Genomic DNA, 25319 nt, shown 5'->3' on the forward strand with positions numbered 1-25319 from the left:
CGGAACAATTCATGTTTCTTGAACTTACAGAGTGAATATAATCGAGTTTATTATTAAATCAATCTTATTCGAAACGTTATTTTCAGCGTACATGTTTCACATTTTGAAGCGATTTTTTTTATATGAGGAAAGCGAGACGCCACGATTCGCAACTCACTGCTACAATTTTTTTTCTTTGCTTAACCGCCCGGCCTCCTCGCCGATTCTTACCAGAAAGTGTCGCAGAGAGCTGGGATCGAACCCGCATCTCACTGGTACTCTTGGTTTGGACTGTAAACTAATCTCGCGTCACCACCGCAATATTGAGATATATTGCGGTGGCTCCTAGCTTTTGATGTTTGAATCAAACTATTAAATACATTCACATTTTGGTGGATAAGCGCAAAAAAGTGATTGTGCCGCGTTTGTGGATGCAGTTCAATAATCTAAGACAAATTTTAAACATACAATGGATTACCTGGCGATAATATTTATGTTGGCTATAGTGTTGTGGCGTCTGCAGCGCACGGTTGGCAGCGTGGAGCAGTTTGATATGACCGTTTATGTACGACAACGTGGTGAGCAGTGGCTGGGGTTTGTACGCTACCGATCAAATGGAACAATGTCATATCAATTAAGTTAACATTTATTTGGCTGATGTTGATAGTAGGAAAAGTTCGATAACTGAAGAGCAAGGTTGTTCTGCTTAGTCAAGACACTCAATAGAGTGAAGCATTATTTGACCTTAAATGTCCACTTTATAATGGGTAATCAAACGAAATCTAGCCAAAAGAATGATAAAATATTATATTCTAGTCTAATATATAATCTGATTATATATATTCTAATTATTAAGTATTATATTCTAAACAAGCTTAAACATGAAGGGTCATTTGCCTGTTAGTTGGTCATTTAAAAAAAGCCATTGATGACTAAAAATGATTACAACATTTCAACCAGCAAATGAACCACTTAATTACTTTTCAAACATTTTTCAACTAAAAAATATTCTACACGCAGATCAGCTGAAGAACCACTTGGACATCACGCTGGAGCACAAATCACATTTTCTATATGTTGTCATAGATCTATGAACAAAACCTCGGACACGTATCGGGGGGCATTTGGTCTAACTATTAAATCTATTCACATTTTCAATATGTTGCCATAGATAGATGATAAATCTATTCACATTTTCTATATGTTGCCATAGGTCTATGAACAAAAAATCGGGGACGTATCGGGCATTTGGTACGTGGTGCTTGATGTTTGAATCAAAGTATTATATATATTCATATTTTCTATATGTTGTCATAGGTCTATGAACAAAACATCGGGCACGTATCGGGCATTTGGTGCTTGATGTATGAATCAAACTACCGGTATTAAATATATTCACATTTTCTATATGTTACCATAGGTCTATGAACAAAACATCGGACACGTATCGGGCATTCGGTGTGTCGTGCATGATGTTTGAATCAAAGTATAAATATATTGATTATATTCACATTTTCTATATGTTGCCATAGATCTACGAACAAAACATCGGACACATATCAGGCATATGTTGCTTGATGTGTGAATCAAACTGTTAAATATATTCACATTTTCTATATGTTGTCATAGCTCATAGGTCTATGAACAAAACCTCGGACATTTGGTGCGTGGTGTTTGAGGTTTAGGTCACACTATTAAATATATTCACATTTTCTATATGTTATCATAGGTCTATGAACAAAACATCGGGCACGTATCAGGCATTTGGTGCGCGGTGCTTGAGGTTTAAATCAAACTATTAAATATATTCACATTTTCTATATGTTGCCATAGATCTATGAGCAAAACATCGGGCACGTAAAAAACATCGGACACGTATCAGGCATATGGTGCGCGGTGTTCGACAGCGCGTCAGGGTCCCGTCTGAGCTCGCGGTTCATCACCACCAGCGACGCTGGACAGGACGAGGAGCTAGCGGCGCTTCTAGCGAAAATCAGGGAGAACAGACTAGTCATTTTCGTTGGCACGGTTCGTCATGAAGTTTATAATTCGAAAACTAACTGATAATTTAAAAGCAAAAAAATACCATGTTTCTATTGAAAACGAAATTATCAAAAATTTAAAATACCTGATTCAAGAACTATCAGAATAGCACCTCCCTCATCAGTTCACTTCAATTTCAATGACGGTGGTTTTGGAGCTGGACTATGAATCGTATTTGAAAAAGATAAAAAGTGAATTTACTTGGATTATTTTTGCTTTTAAATTCATTGTTAATTTGAAATTTGTTAAACTAATGATATTGATAAGTACATACTTCTTGATTCGGAAATATTTACGAGCTACTTTTGATAATATCAATTTTAATTCAGAAATTTAAAATGGATCGTTGATTTTACTGCTGGTGTTCAATATTATTACGTAGTTAAAATTGACATGAAGTTAAATGTTAATGTTTTCCTGAGCTGGACTAGACTCAACTTATGTATAAAATTTTCACCTTTTAATTATATATATATTATTTATATATATTTATATATAAAATTCTCCCCTTAGTAATATAAAAAACTTAATGTACGAGAAACATAAAGTTATTCAGATGCATATCGATAAGATAGTTTTATTTTTTAAGAATTAAAAAAATTCATTTCAATAAAAATTAAATTTCTTGCGCAGGGAGATTTCTTGCGCAGCCTTTACGACGCTGGGGCAGATGCCCTCAGAACGTACGGAAGCGTCATGGTGGATAAACTAGCGAACTATGAGCCATGGTGAATACAATAGCGCGATAATTAGTAATTCATCAAAATATAAATTTTAAACGTCCACTTGACGGTTCTCTTTAAAACATGTATTCTGGAAGCTTTTGAAAGTTCACATTTCAAGTTTTCTGCGATAGTGGACATTTTTATATCTTTTTATTTACTTTAGAAATGGATATTTTTATGGCCATGTTTTTGCACATATTTATTCTCATGTACTCAATCATCCTCTCACCTGAACGTTCGAATTTTTAAATTTAATTTCCAGTTAGCATTTTATGAGGCAAAATGTATTTATTCAAACTGCTTGTCAATTTTAACATATATGATATAAATTTCATTTATATACAAAGCTCGAAATTAATGTTTAAATTGCTCGGGGTTTTTAAAGGTTCTTGATCGGGAGGTCGGGGCGTGGACCACTCACCGGGAACTTCAGCAGGTTAGTTAGCTTATCAACCGCTTCTCAATTCTTGTGGAGAGCACCTTGACACTGCCGAATACTTTTATACTTTTCCAATTCACAAAATATTCGGCATAATTGAACATAACTTCACAAAAATTCGCTCATAGAATCTAATTCCCAAATTACGTGCTCAGTTCTCAGGGGTTCACAACTCTCGTAGAAGGCACCATGACGCTGCCGCCGTCACTACAGAACGACGTTAATAAAGTCATGTCCGCTCACCACTCAGTCAACCTCTTCGTACCCATAGCCGGGCTCAAGTAAACATATTCATAATACTGAGTAGTACATAGTATACATAGAACAATGCAATGATGTTGGGAATAACTTGAAATTTTTGTATTTTTAAAATTAAATATTGAATTTTTATTGTGTATTATTTATTAAATAGTTTATTTTCAGATCAGGAAACCGCTTGCCGGAAGGTTCTATAACAGAAGGTTGGTATAGCGTGCATCGAGATGTAAACACTTTCCTGATGATGATGATGCTGTATTCTAACTCTTCTTACTCTTAGTATTACTACCTTAACAGTGAAATTAACTACAAAAAATGTGCGTTCTAAATGATTAGTATTTAAGTCCATGTTCGTGTAGGCTAGACACAAGTGCTGAGGCCATAAATAATTTTCAAGTTGCATCTCATTTTGGTGCGGCTGTCAGGTGCGGTGCTTCCTTCGTTCCATTTTTTATTTACTGATACGTTTGTTAGCTTCTGTTGTGGTCTCTTCTTTCTTTAAACTTATAATGGTTCTTTTTCTTGTACTAAAGATAAGTTGCTAAACAGAAATCGACCGAAAATTTTGCCTTCATATAAAACCAATTGTCGCCAGAAATTCGGAAGTTTTTTAATTTGTCTTTCGAAAAAACATTTAGCTTGAATTCACTCTTATTTTAAATACTCCCTCACAGATTGCGATTGGTACGCTGAGTACAAACAACAGGCAAGGTTCTGCCAAAGATATGAAGGTTATGAAAGCTTGTGCCTCTGTGTCAACCCTTTAATACCTGCGCTGCACAGCACTAACGCGGTAATGTCCTGAATCCTAGTTAGGAAGAATATATTTAAAATTATTTATTACACGTAAGATGTTATGAATATCATCTCTCTGTCTTTTATGTATATTTTTTTATTAAATACAAATGGCGAGTATAATGTTCCATTCATAGGGGATTTTCCTGTCTCTTCAAAGCGCTCGAACTTTTTTCACGAGCTACCTTGAACCTGTGCATGAGCAATAACTGAAACGATGTGCAAGTAATGCTACCAAATTGCATTCAGACCAATGAAAAAATGCAATACATTCGATTTCACATACCAAATGTAAATTCTTTAAATTAACCCGACATTTAATGAATTCCGACATTTAGTGAATGTATCATGAGTTTTATTTATAGCAATCGCATACGATATGTTATAAAATACGGTGATTTATGACACTCTTTTCATGGAATAAATTTACTCATATCATTTGATTTTATTCCGATGAAAATTTGATTGAAAATCCTTGTCTTATGTTTGATCTTGTTTGTTTTCATGTTCCTTCCAGACCCGACAACTCAAAGTGAAAATTCCCATTATTATTTTAACAGCTACAAGACCTTGGTACTTGTTCAGGTGAGCTTACATATATAAATAGAAACTTCATTAAATATCTTTGACATATCATATCTAATATGTTTGACGTTTAATGAAGTAACGATGTCATCATACTTCTAGAGGTTCAGGTGTAAGATAATATTCAAGGAGAAGCAGATCCTCAATAATATGCGTTTAAAAATTACTTTTTAAATACAACACTTCTAAAGAATGCAGTGTCTCCGATGTTACGCATGTACAATGAATTTCCAATTTTATTATCATATATTAAAACAATGAATTTTAAATTTTATTTTTAAAATTAAAAAAAATATTAAATTTTTAAAATTATTTATTCTGTCAATTGATACATGCATTATCTCCGAATTTACGCAAGTGTGCAAAATTTCAGAGTGATTGGACAGGTAGAAGTGTTAAATATCGGTTATAAGATATGTAGCAGACAAAATTATTTTTTCCACTCTTTTTAATATAAAAAATTGTTTAAATTTTTTAATTATTTATTCTGTCAATTGATTCATGCATTGTCTCCAACTTTATGCAAGTGTGTAAATTTCTGACCGAAGGGAGAGGTAGAAGTGTGTTAAATATCGATTATGAGATTTGTAGCAGACAAACAAACAAACAACAAGAAGTGAAGTTAAAGAGAAGTGTTGTAAAAATAGGTGCAACATATCAAATATATCAGCTAATTATTATTAGTCAAACAATACATATATTGTCGAGCTCGTATGGGCTTCCATATGAAATTACTACTATTTATAAAACTGTTTTTATTAAATATACATATTCCATTTTCATCGTCTGTTCGAAACTAATCGGCTGCAATCTCTCTCGTTCATATCGTAATTACTAATGAATGAAATCTATGGAGGATGAAACTAATGAATAAGTTCGATACTAGTTTTTAGTATTGCAGAATTCTGCATCGCATTAGTTTTCAGAAAAAATCGAATGCATTCTCTATCGCTTTCATTTATCCCGATTACTAGTGGACGAAATCAATGGAGGATAAGACTATATATAGTGAATAAATATGATACTGATATTTGTATGGCACAGTCAAAGAATTACGAGAGACTTTGTCCTAATTACGATGCACTTTTGCTCTTGTGTGCGTAATCTTATCCCAGTTAATTTGTACCTGGAAAAAGGGTTATCAGTATAGCATCCGTTCTCTGCTCATGCTGTGGGAGAGTGGGTCACTATTTGAGAAATATGACACATTAATGATTTCATTTTCCGTCATTATGCTTTTATTTTTGTGAGTGTAGGATCAAATACGACCCATTAATGATTTCATTTTCCGTCATCATGCTTTTATTTTTGTGAGTGTAGGATTAAATACGACCCATTAATGATTCCATTTTTGTCATCATGCTTTTATTTTTATGAGTGTAGGATCCTACAGACGTTGTGGCAGGAGGTGCAGGGTTTCTGGCCTGCAGACGTGCTGGTTGTGGTGGATGGGCCAAGGCAGCCGAGCCTCGAGCTGCTGGAAAACTTCCCTGTGTCTGTTATAGTTCACACCCCGCAAGGAAACCACGAGGATAACACAAGGTATCTATTTTTGCTCCAGTAAAATACCTTGAGCTATGAAAAAAATAAATTTTCATACTGCAAGAGATTTTTTTCAGTGAAATACCTTGAGCTATGAAAAGATAAATTCTCATACCGCAAGAGATTTTTATCTGCGCTTCGGCAAAATGTCAAGGGTCATAAAAAATCTTTTAATCATGCTGTTATAGAGATTTTTAAACCACATTTTCAATAATTTCATAACCTCCCAAGACTCAGTAGTTGATCGGTATAGTCAAGTCGCAGGTGAACACAATTTCTAAAAATATCTCCTAGTAGATTCGTTATTTTTTCTTCGATATTTTTTCTTCGTATCTTTTAGGGATAAAAATTTCATTTAATGTCTAACATTTTATCAGGACGAATACGATGGTAGCTTTTGGCTTGAAGAGTGGCTTCCAGAAATGGCCTGAGGTTGAGCAGATCATCGTCCTCGAGGACGACCTTATACCCTCTCCTGATTTGCTCACGTAAGCATAAAGTTAAAAAGTCTCGAAAATTGCTAGATCATTTCATTTGAAGAACGCTTAATCTGACGCGAATAATGTACTGCAATGTGATATTGCGTGTGAAACTAATGAAATTTCCCATTCGAATATAAATCTTCAATGGCTTAGAAACTTTTAATTTCCCGAAAATACTTTACGAAGAAATTTTCCTATTTTTCTGCTTTAAAAAGAATCGTGAATAGCGAAAATTGTTGTCTCTTTCTCTCATGTTATATATGTTGATCCACCCAGACTGATGTCGTATATATTTAGTACTCCCCAATAAACTGTTTATTTTTGCTGTAAGTTTCCCAAAAAATCTTCAATTATTTATTGATTGTGAAAGAATTTGTTATTATTTTTTATTTATTTATTTCTTGGTATGGTAACTTGCTGGTGTACTGTATAACGCTACCGACGAAGTAAATGAAGCCTCCGTTTAACTTCTGTCGGACTTCCTAATGGAGTATAGGTACAAAAATACTTACAGGAATAGGATTGTAGCGTTGTTAATTAATGCAGCCTGCCGATGGATAAACCACTCATTTCTTCTTCAAACACTTCCATCAATTTGCTTTTAACTAACTTTTAACTTGGACAGCTACTTCGAACAGCTCGCCCCAGTTCTTACAGCCGACCCCACACTCATGTGCGCTAACGCCTTCAGCCAGCACTCATACCCCAACACGGCGTACGACCTTACGACCGTCCTTAGGACGCGTGTCATGCCTCAGTACGGCTGGATGATGACCAGGAGTATGGCCACGGCCCTACTGCAGCTGTGGGTACCCGTCGGTGTAAGTGATACTTTATTTTGCCGAGAAAAATTCTGATTCTTTGATATTTAATTCATTTATGTCTCTGTTATTTAACATTGGGTCGTACAATGTGAGGCAAAGAACAACTGCTTCTAGCTTCATATTATTGAGAATTTCTTCTCTGCTCCATTCTTAGTTCATTTCGAGTTTAATTTACTTTATTACATAATATAAATATAAAATTTGGGCTGTTTTCTTCAGCCTGGACGAGACTGGGACTGGTGGTTGCTGCTGGAAAACCAGCGAAGGAATCGCTTGGTGCTGACGCCTGAAGTGTCGCGTATTCGGCACGACTCCAGTTCTGGAGCGCACGTGTACGCCTGGGAACAAGGCCTCTACCACGCAGACCGCCTCCAAAGCAATTATTCTACTGCTGTGCTGGCTAACATTGACAGGTCAGAGACTGGATTTAATTTATGAGCGTTGTTTATCCTAAATGTAACAGTCAGTTACATTGACAGGTCCGAGACTGGATTTAATTTATGAGCGTTGTTTATTCTAAATGTAACAGTCAGTTACATTGACAGGTCAGAGACTGGATTTAATTTATGAGCGTTGTTTATCCTAAATGTAACAGTCAGTTACATTGACAGGTCAGAGACGGGATTTATTCTAAATGTAACCCCCAGAAAAACAAATGGGTTTTGTTGATCAAATAACTATATATTTGTGTACGTATGTTATTCTACACCCCTTTTTGCTGGGCCAAACTCTACCAGAATGACCTACCAACGGATAAAGCATGCGTTGTTATTTCGACATAGTCTCACGTATTATTCTGAGTGAATTTATAATGCTGCGTTCTGTAGCTCATTAATTGTTTATAAAATTAAAAAATTAAATTAAATTTCTAACTTTTTGATCCTTGCAACCTGTGCTCTTGTTCAACATTTGCTACATTTTCTGCTTCCCAAATGCCTCTCAGTGAAACTATAGAAAGTTTTCCAGAATAAACTGGAAAACACCTGTATTTTGCGCGTACTTGAACTTAAATAGGTCGTATATGCAATATCGTATATGGGAATCTTATATCGTCTCTTAACAGCTATAATTTTTTCTTATAATTTCAACAAATCTACTATACCTTTATGTACCGTTTATTTTTTCGAGGGAACAGCCCTCTAATCTACTTTCTTCTTAATTGGAGCCTAGAATACTCTTTTTTCACTTAGGATCTCGAACAAGTCTCAAATGCTTATAGTTCAGAAATTTTTCTTGATTTAAAACATTTACAGTTTGCTTCATAGAATTTATTCACAATAACCCAGGTTGAGTTCACCATCTCTGTACGATGCTTGGTACTGCAGCGAGATCCTAAGATCTACACCCATCATTATACGGGACAATCCGTGCGACGTATTTCCTCTGCCAGACGACCAGGTTATTTATTCAATTGTTTTTTTNATAAATGAGAAAATGCGCTAAAAATGCATAGCTATTTGGACAAAAAAATTTACATATCTCTGGGTGTACTTTCGGAGCCAAATAAATTCTCTGGAGCTGGCAGTGTCATTCCTCAAATTATTTCAGTGGTAGAGCGAGCACATTTCTGATTTATCAATATTTTTTATTTCATTTGTACAGCCGGCATATCAAATATACATTAATATTTCTTATTTCATTTTTACAGCCAGCATATCAAGTATTTATTAATATTTCTTATTTCATTTGGACTGCGGTACATCAATTATTTATTAATATTTTCTTATTTCAGTTGTACAGCTAGCATATCAATTATTAATTAATATTTTTTATTTCATTTGTACAGCCAGCATATCGATTATTTATTAATATTTTCTTATTTCATTTTTACAGCCAGCATATCAATTATTTATTAATATTGTTTTATTTCATTTGTACAGCGAGCATATCAATTATTTATTGAAAGTTCTTATTTCATTTGTACTGCGGCACACCAATTATTTACTAATATTTTTTATTTCATTTGCACAGCCAGCATATCAATCATTCATTATTATTTCTTATTTCAATTTAAACAACCAGCATATCAATCATTTATTAATATTTCTCATTTCATTTATAAAGCGAGCATATAATTTATTTATTAATATTTTTCATTTCAATTTAAACAGCCAGCATATCAATTATTTACTAATATTCCTCATTTCAATTTAAAATTTATTTGCACAGCCAGCATATCAATTATTTACCAACATTTTTTATTTCAGTTGTACAACGAGCACATCAATTATTTACTAATATTTCTCATTTCATTTATAAAACAAGCATATAATTTATTTACTAATATTTTTGATGGTTACAGTACTCCAGAGTACCAGCGGGTGAAGGAAATGGTCTACCTCCGTCCGTCCGAGGCTCTGGTCGAACGCGCGGCGCTGCACATGTTCAGGAGACGCTCGGCCCGGTATCGTACAATGACCAGGTAAATAAAATATTTATTACAATTATGATGAAATTGAAATTGAAATGCGTGGTGATTATGATGAAATTGAAATGCGTGGTGACCTCCGGTCACGACCTTTATATCGGTCATACACGCTGCCAAAAACTTGTATTAGCATCAAAAAATTAAAAGTTCACACTCGTATCATAACAAAAAAAGTTCAATTAAACCGTATTCACAGCAGTCACAGCAGTCCTAAGAAAAAAATACAATTATGATACAATTTTATTACAATATTTAGTAACTGAATAAAGATAAAACATTTTCTAAATATTTTGCTTATTATGTGTTCTTTGATAAAAGATTGGACTTTTGTTCGGAATGCCCACCGTAGATACATGCAGTAATGAAGACGCAATCTTTGTACATATTTGGTTTAATAAAAAATTCAAAGAATTTATTCATCCAGCAAATAAAAACTGGGAAGTTATTCGTCCAACAAAAGCGGCAAGTTTATTGTTAATTAATGATATGAAATCACATGAATAAATTTGTAACTGTACATAATTTCTAGTAACGGTGAGTTTATCCCAACAGGTTACGTGTAACGCCAAACAACGTAACGTCAGACTTCACTAGAGACAACGTATTGAAATTAGAGCCTAAGTATACAAATTAAACCTTTTATAAATAAAACTGTCTTTTTTCTTGAAATCTGGACGATTTTTTAAGAAGTTTAGGCTCATTTTCGAATACCACGCAATATTGATGTATATAAAATTTTAATACTGTTAAATCCATTAGGTAGGCAACAAACGAAAAATCCAGTAAATGAAAACAAACGAAAAGTCCAGTAAAGGCAACAAGCGAAAAAAATTGTTGTGAGTTCTCAAAAAGTAAGATTGATAACTAATGTAAAACAGTGGTGGAAAATGTTCCTAAAAATATATTCGGTAAAATATATTTTACCGAATTTTTTACCATTGCTTCTTGGTTCACAAAGTGAGAATAAATTACTTTACGATTTCTTTTCCTATCATTCGTTTCAATTGCACTGGCGCAGAAATGTACGTGGCAACAGTAAAATAACAGCACGTCATGGTATTTATAGACGCACTGACCAGAGTTCATTGGTGCGACCATCGCAATGGCAAAAATTAAGAATTCATTATTTTTTAATGTAAGGTAATAAGAGAACAACCAGCGTCAATCTTGCTTGTTCATGACAGCTTAACAACACTTTGGTAGAAAACATTTGATCGTTGTTTAGTGATGAGCTAGGATGCCAGCTGACAGGTGAGCATTCACTAGTATATTCGACACTACTATGAGATATATTTAACTAAAACTGTTAACTTTATGACAAAGCGCAATATCAATAAAATAGCAAAATACATTATAGCTAAAAGGCAACACCGGCAATTCATTGTTAAGTTTAATGTTTCAGAAGTAACTGGTATCCTGAAAATGGTTCTGAAGAGAAAACATCTAGTACAATAGTTGAAATTTTCGTAATTTATAAGCATCCTAAAGAGAATATTTTCATTCGGCCGGCTTCTTCTTTTGCGTTTGAGCTTCACTGGCACGACGTCTGCTCGGTGTCCTTTTTGGGTTAACGGCGGGGGCTGAAGAAAATCTCATTTGTTGTCTAAGGTTTGGTTTCCCTACACTTTGTGATAAGTTAATAGGAGGTAATAGAACACTTTCCGGTCTAGATGAGCTAGGCCTCGCAGTAGACGGTGACGGTGATATGGCACTGAGATCGAACGATGACGATAAGGAGTTATTGAGATGTAATTTTTCAATGGAAGATCCCGACGTCTGCCGAGTTCTCTTTGGCTGGCTAATGGACAACCTAGCGTCTCTCCAGGTGCCAGAAAGAGAAAGCTCTCCGGAGTCCAAACTCAAAGGCTCGTCTTCGATGATCGAGGCTCTAGAATCAGGACGCGAAGTTGAATCTCCTCTCCTCAAAGCGGCGCTGTACATTTTTAGGTCCCGTACTTTCGCTCTCAGAGAAAGGCACTCGTCCCTCAAACTTGCTAATCTCTGCTCGCCGACCTCGATTTGTTGCTTTAATTGAAGTTCCCTCCAGCTGCTGTGGTCTCTGAACTCATTGTGCTCCCTCTCATATTCTTCCAGTTGAGTCTGTAACTCTTGGATCATTGCATCTTTTTCTTGCATTGAGGCTTTCAGTTGCTGGATTTGAGAACTTGATTTAGCATTACTTGGATCCGAGACGTTGCGGAGGTGGACTTCAAACTGTAAATCTGAAAGGATAGGATAATGTTGGGAGAATTGCCGTTGACAAATTTTACATTTATTTTGGTAAAATTTTATAAGTGGCAAATTATATAAATCTTTTATTCGGCCTACTCTCCTGGCAAGTCCAGCTATAGTTTCATCCCGTAAAGATTTCTAACTGAACGCACTTTTCGAGTTATCTTCCACACTAACGTGCGCCGATGCGCAAAAATTCCTTCAGAGACTAGAAATGTAGTTTATTTGTATAAAATTAATATTCGGTAAAAGTAATTTGTATTCTATCCCCCACAAAGTTCCCACCTCCACATTTCTCCTGCAGTGCCCGAACCTCGGCGTGCAAGCCCGCCAGGATCTTTTCGTGTTCCGCTTGTAGGAAGCTTACTGCCTCCTGACCTCCACAGCAGCGATCTCTGTCGAACGCATGAACCAACACTCAGAAAAATCAGCCGGTCATATTACCCAAATAATTTTGAAGGTTGCATAATAGATAAAATTTCTACACGTAGCACTAATACGCAGTAAGCTAAACCTCAAAACAAAAAACTTTTTTGCTAATATCAAACTAGATCAGGATGACCCACACACGTACAATTAAGGAGTGTATCACTATTTCACTAGTATCGCTCATTTTTTAAAGATGATCACATTTTTATTGCATGGTGTTTGAGTCCTCATCAGGTATCCTCGAAACTTGAAATGAGTTCATTGAGCTTTATGTTAAAAACCAGTTCTAATTTAACTTGCGGTCTTGCGCTGTGAGATTAACTTTAGCGCTAAGAGATCGAGTTATGCATCAACACAAAATAGACCAGGATCTTGATACAACAGCATTGATTTGCAAATTTCGGTTAGCAAAAAACAGGTAAAATTAAAAATCAGAACCAAAATTGAGATATAGCTTGACATAATAGGCATCAATCTCAATTAATTTAGCGAATTAAAACGGCCAAACTTCGTTACTCCGAATGAAACGTTCGGTTATTGCATTCAAAGATAAGAGAAAGATTCTCTTAAAAGAAAGATTCAAATAAAAACGATAAAGATTCAAAGAAAGATAAAAGAAAGATTCAAAGATCAAAGTTCAAACTGACGCACCTGCTGTTAAGTCCATGGACAGGCTTTGTCCTGCTGGAAGTTGAATCCTGCTCCGCGTGTCCTTTGTGCTTGACACTGCCAGACGACCTGACTTCGGCCACAGAGAGGTCGAGGTGTGCTAGATCATGCTATTTCCATAGCTCCTATGAATTGTTACAGTTTCCTCACCTCAAGTGTTGCTAATTATTTAGAATTCTGCGTGTAGGTGTCGTAGAGTTAAGTAAAAAATAAATTTGACTAACGTAAATAATTTCGTTACCACTTTGATTTAACTTGTTTACACTTCCGGACAAGCACATGCATGTTGAATGTCGATTTCAAAGAACATCCTGATACGTCAACTAATTTTCATGTGCTGACAACGCCCGATGTCATGCTCTCAGACCTGAAAAAAAGCTAAATAACAAAAAAAAAATAAAGTTAAAACATTGAATGCGCCCATGCGGCTAAAGTTAAAACATTTAGGCCATGCGCTGACAGGTGGCCTAAAAACGGCCAAATCCGCGGATAAAAAGGCATATAATTCAAAATATACTAGTAAATTTGAGGGTCCCGGTGCAAAAATTAAATTTTAATTTTTTCGGTACTTTTTGTAATTTAATGAGGCAGTCCTGCCATCAGAAATTTATGTCGACAAACGCTACTGAAAAAACTAAATTGCGAAATTCGTCCGGAAAAAAGACCCTAAATTACTTGACATGTACGATTTCCGCCGTCAGAAACTCATGCTATAGTGTCGGTGGACAGTACTAGGTAAATCAACGATATGTATTCTGATTATTGAAAGAGTGCTTAGTAAACATAAAGCAACCGATGAAAACAAGCACACGTTTCCGTCTACCCTTCTTCAGAAGCTATAGAAATTAATGCAACGGTTTTGAACAATGAATAAATTCTAATTCGACAAATTATCGGTAAAGCAATGATTAAAGAATTTAATGAAGGTTACAGAATTAGTATCAAGGTAAATCGAAAAAAATGATTACAAACATAATAGACATTTGTTCCATAGAGCATATATATGTGTTCATTGATTCGGTAAACAGGTCAACACATGTAGAGCTCAGGCAGCACAAATTACAAGCCGGTCAATGCAACACGATTCAGTCTCTGCAGTATTCCAGAAAAAACGTATTTATGGATATTCTAGTGATGCAAAATATTACGTGCTGCGTATTTTAAATTTTTATATTATGCATTGTCATCATACCTCAAATTTTAATACTTTTTTTCAATAAATCGTTTTATCAAAGAGCAAATGGAGAAAAGGTCAATAAAGTAGGCTCAAATCTTAAAATATAAGTTCTCTACATGTCATTTTATAAGATTTTACACAGTGAATAACTTAATATATATTTAATTCCATAAATACGATGTTGAACAAATCTTTCAATGGCTTTCAAGAAATTCACGATGCTTGAAGTAGTTGAGATTTACATCGAATTTGTCGTACAATGCACTTCATTTAGCAGGTGCACATGTGATCGATATCTCCAGACACACACTCACTCAAGGCCGTCACGTCAACATTATAGTCGCAAAAATGTTATGGTTACCGTATTAGTAATCCTCTCTAAACCTACTAATGTCTCTTTTTTCATAATAATATCAAATTACAATAAGTTAATGTAATAAACATGAAAGCTAACATGCTCATGCAATAGAGTAAAAATCTCACTGCCATTAGCGTGATAGCAATGTAGCAAGTCACGCTAGGCAATAACCTTGAATGCTTGCGTGTCTTTTATAACGTACTGTGAAAATGAGGTTAATTATATATTAATTACATTGTGCACTGAATCCTTCCTTCAAGGACAATTCCAATTTCCTTCAAGGACAATTCCAATTTCCTTCAAGGACAATTCCAATTTCCTTCAAGGACAATTTCAATTTCCTTCAAGGACAAGTAAAATATATTCTAAGGAACTATGCACAGTTGACGGTTAATTAGATAAGTGAAGAAAATTTGCTAAAGTTAAAGAAATTGGTACGATGAAAATATCACCAATACAAGACAAAAATGCAGTTGATGAAATAAAATTTGGTGAGAAAATTTGAATTACCGAATAAATCAAATTTACGTTCAAAATATAAATGAAAGATAATACAAAAATGAATGATAAAATTATTTCCTGTGCGATAATGCATTTTACTGATAAACACTTAGCAATAGGCTTTACGAAATTCAATTATTTAAATGAACATATTTAAACAACTTGATGAACGGACGGAAACGAAGGTAAACTACAATAAAATGTTGCAGAACAAAGTTAGACCAAGAGAAAAAAGTGGTTCGATGTTGAAATATCGAAGAAATAGAATTAGAATACTTAACTTGGTCAAGAATAACGATGGAATTATTGCTACAGCTATAATGCATCAAATGAAAAATATAAGATTAACGTCGTTACTTTTTAACTAAAACTATAATCCAAAGACCAACAGTACGTGTGAAGAATTTTAGACATGAAGTATTCTTAGAAATTGAATTTGTGTTTAAAATGGAATTGACGCCTAGTCTACGTGGATAGAAAATGTTGATCGAGTTTCCATCGGCAGTATGAAAATATTATTTCGCTTTTTCAACGCTATAATAAACAAGAAAGTTCTTGCGGCAGCGTGGTTAAAAATTATAATAAATAAATGCCTAGCAAGGCCTATATCTGTTTCACCTGTTCGAAAATCGATCGCAATAATATAAATGTTAATTTTTTAGTAATGGCAATATCTACTCATAATTTTGCAACAGGATCTATGTAGAAAATCAAAATTGAAATAATATTTTTTCAATTAGCTATACTGAGTGCGCATTAGGAGTATCAGGGCATTTTCCTTATGAAATTCGAATTTATGACATAAGTCCAGCCAGTTGCAGACTTCGAGCAAACATACACGATGATTGCATTATTTGCAATTGTACGATAAACTGCGGATTATTCAGCTATCGTGTTACAATCTTCACCAAGAACACTTAATCGTCCAGTCGAATTGATCGCTTCACTCATTAAAACCATAAATTTATGTGCCGAGTTACCTATCGTGTACACTTGTTACTAATTAATCCAGGCAAAAATTATTAAATATTTTCCATATACCTCCGATTCTTATAATTAAAATACATTGATTACGAACACCGACGCCGAAAGAGTCAGCGAAGAAAATCACTCCCTCCCTCAGCCACGACAAGGACGATACTGCAATCGACGCGCCGTGACAGGTGAACGTAGCGCTAACTGGAATCGCGTGAGGTTTGTGAGCAAACTTTCGTCTCACTTTCATGCAGGGAACGATAAATCGGTAGGTTTGAATTCTGTTTGTTTTGAAACAACAGAACACCACAATCAAAATGGCATTGCGTACAAATATTTATATTTTACTTTATTAATCATATGCTTTAGGAGCTGTATACAACATCGAAAATGATATTGTTAGTAATAAGCTTTCTTCGAACGCAAATATTAACTGTTGAACAGTTTATTTGCAAAATAATTGTTATAAAAAGATTAAAGCGAGGTCGAGTTCTGCCTGTGAAGTTGTTTAACAGACGTTCCCATAGCAACCAGCGGCAGCTGCTGCAGCTGATCGAACATATGCAACTATGGGGCTGAACTATATACAGCTGCTGTGCTGGCTGAACTATATACAGCTGCTGTGCTGGCTGAACTATATACAGCTGCTGTGAGGCTGAACTATATACAGCTGCTGTGGGGCTGAACTATATACAGCTGCTGTGAGGCTGAACTATATACAACTGCTGTGTACGCTGAACTACATGCAGCAGCTCTGACTTTCAAACAATACGCATCAGCAGATGTAGAACCTGATTGTAAGAGTAGCAGCTGAATTAATTTATAAACATCAGCAACAGCTGCAAAAAGAGTGGCTATACCATCTGCATGCGGCCATGTTACTGCTTCATGCATACGTAAGCAAAGGCTACATGTTTCGTACGTAAAATTTTTACCTTTGTTCTAGCTAGTATGCACAGTAACACTTTGTATTCAAGTAACGAATCCAGTTATTCATGCTTGTGAATGTCGAAGATCATAAAATGAATTCTATCTGCTTAAGTGAAATAAGCGATGTAAAGTCCCATTTTTAGCGCATTTTCTCATTTATGGAAAAAATGTACTATTGTGCTCGCCATGTCAGTCTGTCCGTCCGTCTGTCTGTCCGTCTGTCTGTCCGTCCGTGACTTCACGTTTTCGTCGACGAAAGAATTATGCGCTCTCTGTCACTCACTACAGTGGGTACTGAGTTATATATTTTTTTCAAGTAAGCCTAGTCACAGTACTTCTAAAATGTACTTCAAAACACCGCAGGCGTTATAATCTAATAGATGCATAGGAAGATATCAAAACAAAAACAAAAATATCAATATTTATTTTCCTATAAAACGTATAAAAATTACGTACGGATACATTTTGAAATTAAACTTTATGAGAATAGGTTTTTGTAACATTAAATATTATTCTAAAAATTAGCGTTTTTAGCGCATTTTCTCATTTATGGAATAAATGCACTATTGTGCTCGCCATGTCCGTCCGTTCGTCTGTCTGTCTGTCTGTCCGTCTGTCCGTTTGTCTGTCCGTGACCTCAAGTTTTCGTCGACGAGAAAATGCGCTCTCTGTGACTCACTGCAGTGAGTACTGAGTTATATTTTTTATATTCTTCTATCTTATAAAAAGATAATGTTTATTTGATGCGTCGTTTGGCTTCAAGCACCGACTTCATGATGTCGGCTTTGAACTGGTGCAGGAAAGTCTCGGTCTCGAAAGAGTTTGGACTCCTGCGGTCCACGCTGCTGCTGTTGCGGCGGTAGTGAGCGATGTAGGCTTGGTGGCTGGAGACGTAAATCTTCCGACATGGACCTATGTGATGAACAAGCAAGCAGTTAATTTTATATTGTTTAAGCATGCTATTTTAAAACAGGTTATATGGCTACGAAACTTTAAAATAGATCAATTTGGATCCTCAAAATGGATTTGTCGAAAAATTAACAGACATAATAAGTTTCAACTTAAAAACGACTGTCCGATAACTGGGAAACAATCGAATTTTTTTAACTCTTTATACATATAAATTTTTAATTGTATTGACTGATACACCAATAATACACTTTTAGGTTATAGAAAAGGCTCTTATAGCTCACTCGATCTGCAATCGAAACGGTTCCTAATCGAGCTTTAGAAGAATAAAAAACTGGTTTTCGATCGTGCTGCAGGCTAGTCAGTCTCAAGCAGTCGTTCTGTTGTAAAAATAATTAATCTAAATAAAAGTCTGATCTAGGAATCACAATTTTTCAGAGGTTTGATTTGTTTGTGTTATATACAGTATACCTTCGTCATTAGTCTAGAAATTTTTCCAGACGTACTATTTTAATGATGTCGACCAAGCCACGCTTCCGAATACCATTCATACCATTCACTCCTTACATTTACATTTTTTGTCTAATGATAGATATGAAAGATGTACCAGTACCGATAATAAATGAATTTCAATCAAGGCAGCTGAACAAAATAATATTTCTAATTTCACCCATCTTACTTTTATATATCTGATGTAATTTACTACTTGTAAATTACTCTTTTAAATGTGATAAAAACCAGACTTACCGTAACACAGTATGGCTTGATGGGAGTACGCGGCCAGAGTGTGCCGAGTGTCGTACAAAGTTTTGAACTTTCCAATTTACTATTTGCAAATTACTCTTTTAAATGTAATAAAAACCAGACTTACCGTAACATAGTATGGCTTGATGGGAGTACGCGGCCAGAGTGTGCCGAGTGTCGTACAAAGTTTTGAATTTTCCACAGGCTTCTTTAACGCACTTGCGTCTGTATGCGTCGTGACGGAGGAAAAAGAAGTCCTGAGGTACGTCAGCCACGACGTCGCTGGGTGGGGAGTCCTCGTGGAATGTCCTCCATGAGAACTGGAAATTCGCTTGCCTCTTTTTATACCTGAAGTGAATGTGTGCCAGATTTATAATTGAACGTAACGGGCGGGAGGCTTGATTCGTGTGAAAGTACCGACGAAATCGTAAACTAATCATAGTAATATAATATAATATAATATAATAAAATTATTTTTTATAATAATTTCGTATAAAATCGTTGAGGTCTCACTAACAATTGGCTCACCCAAGACGACGTCACCACCACGGCGAGATGGACGACAAGACTAGGTTGCCGTGCTCGGGGCATTGCCCTGGGACGCCGAGGCGACATTAACGCAGAAGCATTTCTATAATTCGGGGCAAGTCGAGCGCAGCGTCCGCAAGTTTGGCCGGAGCGTCCACAGGGAGGCGCGTCTGGCACTAACCAAGATCGATGCTACCGGTGCTTCTGCCCCGCACAACACAAGGCACGCGTCTAGGGGCCGTACTATCAGAACAAGTACACGTAGCGACCTAAGTACACGTAGCGGTTTTAGTACACGTAGCGACCTAAGGTCACGTAGCGACCTAAGGTCACGTAGCGACCTAAGTACACGTGTCGACCTAAGTACATGTAGTGACATAAGTACATGTAGCGACCTAAGAACATGTAGTGACATAAGTACACGTAGCGACGCAAGTACACGTAGCGACCTAAGTACACGTAGCGACCTAAGAAAATGTAGCGACCTAAGTACACGTAGCAGTGTAAGTACACGTATGACACAAGTACACGTAACGGCCAATTTTTCGTCTGTGATTGGCGGGTTCAGCTTGAAAAAGCTGGTGATGATCGGCCGAGGGTGTGATTATTTTTGCTGGCATGGCTCGTGGGTCGCAACACGGACCGAGTCACGGAATGCGTGAGGCTTCCTCAGTAACGTGAAACTTACCCAAAACTGCGGAAGTGCAATCTGGTAAAATATTTATTGTAAATTATTCAATCTGCGCTACAGTCTACACGAGGTCTCGTAAATAATTTAAATTGTACGCGTGTGATATGAACTCGGTGTTTAAAATGCTACGGAATCCGTTAACTTCATTGAAGGGAGATAGTAACACGAGTCTTGGAATTCTTTGGAGACTGAGAGAAAATGTTTTTTTTGGGATCGAAGTTCCACATAAAATGAAGAATAAATTCTAAAATAATATCATTCACAGCATGGAATCAAGGCTGTCAAAAATTCCATAATTTTAGCGCTATAAAAGCTTCTAAACCAGAAGCGATATTACGAAATTATATAGAATTTCAATCAGATTTTTTTTGCATTTGATTTGTATGATTAAGCTAAAAAATGGCAGAATTAGATGGTTGAATATATGATATTGTATATAATAACTCTTGATTCTCATGATTTGGTTGTTGCTTCCATTTGTTTTCTGCCAACAAAGGCCAAAACTTTTTGCGAGCGCAGAGCAGCGTGCACCGAGTCGTGCATTCGTAAACAAGGTGCGACGCTGAGGGCTCCACGAGAGAAAGTTCGGTTCCGTGTAGGAAAGAAATTAATGCCTGATCAAGAATAAGGACAGCCGCAAAGTTGCAATTCTACCAAAAGTTCTGAATTGTGTGTAGGAACAGATTTAGAGCTTTACCATGAGGGAAGAGTATGTTAGACTGGCAACTTGGCTTGGTGTTTGAGAGTTAAAATTAAATTAAACAATATCAGGGCAAACGTTTCAAGGATAATTTACAATTAGGAGCAAATAAATATTCAAATATGTTATCAGACCTAATGGGCTTAGATGAACTAAAAACCTGGAATGGATATACATTAAATAAATAGATTGATAATTTAGATAATATTAATTAATTAAATAATTAATAAGGTGCCGAGCATAGCGCAAGCGACCATTCAAAAAATCGTCTCGCTTCCGAAACAGCTTATCTGATCAGGAAAAATACACAATATTACTAGTCAAATTATGAGAGAAATGCAGTCAGTTGAGAGGCAAATGTATGCAGGCAATAATACGGTTTCTAAATTGAGGATGGAAATAATGAAAGACATTTGATCAAATGGCGCATAACGTGCTCGCAATTGTGATACAATATAAGATAAAATTACACAATTTAAAGTTATTCAGAGTGAAAAAAAGTTCAGAATGCACCAGCGATATAAGTCTTGGAAATATTGTTTGATGAACAATTTATAATCCGAAAATTCTATAGGAGTTTAACCTGATCATTTTGCCGGACACGGAAAACGGACAAAACGTTCATTTTCCGATTCGCGACCAAGCAGCCCAACAATTAAAAAATACGTAAGCTATGCAATAAATTCAATGAATTCATCATCATATTGCCAAATGTCACCTGCATAAAATATGTGACTCTTCTTACTAGAAGTATCTTCCTATTCTTCCTGAAAGAAATTGGTCATCTTTCTTAGTGCTCGTAAGCAAGGACCTTTACTTAGTGGAATATAAACAGTTCAGTCAAGTGGCCGGAGTTTACAAGATAGTTCGCCAAAGACCACATCGATGTCTTCGAGTAAATCTTCCACGTTTCAAATCTTTAAAGTTCGCTAAAACTTGATATTATTTTATCCAAATCAAACTTGAACTATTTTTTCGCTTCTAATTTTTCTTTTGCACAGGCGACATTAAAAGTAAAATCGATACTAAAATCGCGTCGCATACCACGTTACACACGCTATTACAGTACAGTCCATATGTATTGCAACGGATTGATTATATTATATGGCATGTCATAGATTACGCCACATGCCAAGCTGAAGATTATGGCAAAGACCCGTCGCATGGCCCGTGCACAGCTCTGACTAAGGGTTGTGTCAAGATCACGTCACATGTCATGCCACAGGTCCCATAACAGGTCATGCTACAGGTCCCATCACAGGTCATGCCACAGGTCCCATCATAGGTCATGCCACAGGTCCCATCACATGTCATGCCACAGGTCCCATCATAGGTCATGCCATAGGTCCCATCACATGTCATGCCACAGGTCCCATCACAGGTCATGCCACAGGTCCCATCACAACACAGGTCCCATCATAGGTCATGCCACAGGTCCCATCACAGGTCATGCCACAGTCTGCGTCGCACGGCTGAGCGGTGCAGGCAAATTGAGTAGCGCTGTCAGCCGCTCTAGAGCACTTGAGCTAATGGCTGTCGCCAAGAAAACTCTCTGCTCCTCTTACCAAGATTGTTTGCGACCATTCCTAGCGCAAACTTTCCTAGCAATCTAATTCAGATTCTTTTTGCAGTGACAACTTGGCGCTGCAGCACAAAATGCAGTGAGTCAACTTTCGAAAACTTTGAGATACGCCCAGTATTGTTGTAAGTTGATCGTTATCTGAACTTCACGGAGTTCATTTGGTTTCATCAAAATAAGCCTAATTTCGATAAAGCATAATTTGAGGCGCTCAGACGAAAGCGAACAAATGCTATATATATTAATTTATAAAACTCTATTGAAGTTCCTATAAATGACAGATTACTACAGGCACATTGGGCATCTATATAAACGAATTGCCGAGTTTAAGCTTAATTTTAAGCACGAATTTGGACAAATAGATGCCGAAAAAGAGTCCAGGTGAAAATTGGGGGTTGTCTGTGAAGGATGCTATAAGACTGAAGATAGCATTATATACACCGAGGTCTCCCCCGACGTCCAAGAGGCAGAGTTGACAGCTTACGTGTCATGGGAACACGAGCTCTCAGTGGGGTGGAAGCTTGTTGTCTATGACAGGCCAGGACGATTTAATATCTAGCAACCAATCGGCAGCTGACAAAAGGTTGTTATGTAGAATTAACGGTCAAAAGAGTATGTCGACTTGACAGTAGCCCAGACTTTCTGAGTACCTGCTCTATTGTACTGACTTTGAAACAAAAGAATTAAATTTTTGTAAGAAGATTTATAAGGCAAAAGATAAGGAATTATACTTTTACTACCTCACGATAGTCATTGAAAACTATGTTGCATTTCAGAACATAAACATTCGGTTGGTTCCCGCAAAGGCCATCCTGAAAGTGATTTATTCTATGCAACCGTTTAAATTATAAGGGCGAATTTCTAGAGAAGTACAATCACTACTAAATTAAAAAGGTGTTAGGGATGAAGTGCTTAATTTTTTCGAATATTTCAAGCTTGTCCCAAATTTGACAGTACAAAAAGCAATTCTGAACGACTGCATTATTCATCTATTATTACAGCAACAATTTTTACCGCAATATTGTCATACTATTCCATAATGGATTAATTTACGTGTATTCGTCCTCGCATCTGTTTAAACAGTGCAATCATCAACCTGTTCCGGTGTCATCAACTGATGAGCAAAATGCACTTTATATCCGCCAGGGGATTTGATTTATTCGCAATAACCACAGGAGCCGCTAAGCGCTCTAAAGGTGATATAGTTCTTCATAACAAGTCCATCAATTACACTATGATGCCCAGTTTTTACCTCCATCTCTAACCGTGGCGCCATTATCGCTAAAATTTTCTTGGATCCTTCGTTGTGCGAGGATTTGTAAATCCCGGTTTGCAACGGCATTTAAGTTAATGGCGGAATTCGGGTCGGAATGTTCACTTTTCGAGTTATAAATTATTGGTGAGTGCATCAGGTTTTTCATAATTTTGCACTAATTCTTTAAAAAAGTTCTCTACCAGTTATATTCAAAGTATCACTCAAACAGAAATGAAATAATGGATAACATTACTACATATTGTTCTATACCTGATCTAATGTTAGCTCATCGTCTACCTCAAACATGCAATCAAACTTAATAAGCGACGGACAATTGAGGGCGTAGATATATCAACAATTTTCAGGATAGTTTGATGATGCGCGGCTGCCTTCTCGTGCAGATAAAAACTATACATAAATGAAATGGCGATGAATATGTAAACAAATAAATGCCACGGGGTGCGGTTATTATACAACCGAAAGTATATCACAGCGTGGGTGTGTCCTCGAGTTATTCGCCCCCTTACCGAACATCCATTGAATCAGTGCACTGATAGATAGTCATTGCGGTACTCAAGCTCAATAATTACACGGGATTTTTATAGGTCAAATACAAACAAAAAATATATATTCTGTTATGATACGGCAACTTAAGTTCCAAGCTTCACTGCTACACGTAAACAACTCGTAATTTCTTCAAGCAATTGTCGGAGCCGAGACGCTGCCCAGCCGCGGAGCAGCTGGCGATTTTTCATCTCAGGAAATGGGTCCGATTCTTGGTCGGCAAAAATGTAGAGTCGATTAGGGTCTACAGATCTTCAATGGACTCCTGCCGAAATGCTTCAAGAGATTCGGGGAGCTCGTTAAACTTGCCCTCTAGAGCAGCGATAACCTTAATATTAGATTAACAATGAGACAAGGCAATGCATATTATTGTTGAAAATTTTGTTAATTTATAAAATATGAATAAATAAAAAACAAAATCCTAGTAATTTGTACTGAAATTAGAGAAAGACGTATGATGTCCAATGTAAATGTTAGATTAAATAATTTTCTGCGAAGCGACAAAGATGAAGTTAACTACAGAAATAATTTTTTTCTAATCCTCCAAATTTCGGTATTTGGTTTGGAAATATACATTTTGTGCAGAACGATCATACTTAGTTACTTAGTTATTTTTTATGTCAACCCTATCAAACTTGTAGATTCAATAGAAAAAGAACCCTGAGTATTTATAGATTCATTAGTGTATGTACTTGACGATCAACGGTTATAGCTATTCAATCAATAGGAAATACGGAGCGAAATACTCAAGAGAATCTAATGCTAATAAACTTCTTAGGCACAGGGCACATACAAAAACACATTCACCGACTTCAAGCTCATAAGCCATTCAGTAGTCAAGTTTGCATATAATATATATATTAACAAATTTCGCCACATGCAAACTAATTCAAACTTTCAATCAGGTAACGTTGATTATAAAATTCTAGCCATCTCAATCAAAGTAACGACGATAAAAAAATTTGTGGCCATTTTTCA

General features: G+C 36.1%; 3 protein-coding genes across 3 annotated transcripts; 1 reads left to right on the plus strand and 2 right to left on the minus strand.

Moving 5' to 3' along the window:
- Positions 1-448: 448 nt before the first annotated feature.
- Positions 449-9416, plus strand: LOC108669384 (protein O-linked-mannose beta-1,2-N-acetylglucosaminyltransferase 1). The gene is made up of 14 exons (XM_047882701.1): positions 449-544; positions 1813-2007; positions 2656-2750; positions 3133-3183; positions 3342-3467; positions 3610-3647; positions 4119-4237; positions 4757-4824; positions 6208-6366; positions 6744-6854; positions 7474-7669; positions 7892-8085; positions 8959-9070; positions 9405-9416. Exons 1-14 carry the CDS (start codon positions 449-451, stop codon positions 9414-9416), a joined length of 1572 nt encoding a protein of 523 aa, XP_047738657.1.
- Positions 9417-10890: 1474 nt separating this feature from the next.
- Positions 10891-13787, minus strand: LOC108669385. Its single transcript, XM_047882708.1, has 4 exons — positions 13773-13787; positions 13413-13540; positions 12618-12727; positions 10891-12322 (listed from the first exon to the last, which is right to left on the minus strand). The coding sequence occupies exons 1-4, from the start codon at positions 13785-13787 to the stop codon at positions 11598-11600; spliced, it is 978 nt and encodes a 325-aa protein (XP_047738664.1). The 3' UTR covers positions 10891-11597.
- A 4299-nt stretch (positions 13788-18086) lies between these two features.
- On the minus strand, positions 18087-19639 carry LOC108669386. Its single transcript, XM_047882715.1, has 4 exons — positions 19542-19639; positions 19220-19372; positions 19028-19095; positions 18087-18283 (listed from the first exon to the last, which is right to left on the minus strand). Exons 1-4 carry the CDS (start codon positions 19637-19639, stop codon positions 18108-18110), a joined length of 495 nt encoding a protein of 164 aa, XP_047738671.1. The 3' UTR covers positions 18087-18107.
- Positions 19640-25319: the final 5680 nt, after the last annotated feature.

Source organism: Hyalella azteca, unplaced genomic scaffold, assembly GCF_000764305.2.
Source record: "Hyalella azteca isolate HAZT.00-mixed unplaced genomic scaffold, Hazt_2.0.2 contig1487, whole genome shotgun sequence".
NCBI classification, from domain to species: Eukaryota; Metazoa; Arthropoda; class Malacostraca; order Amphipoda; family Hyalellidae; genus Hyalella; species Hyalella azteca.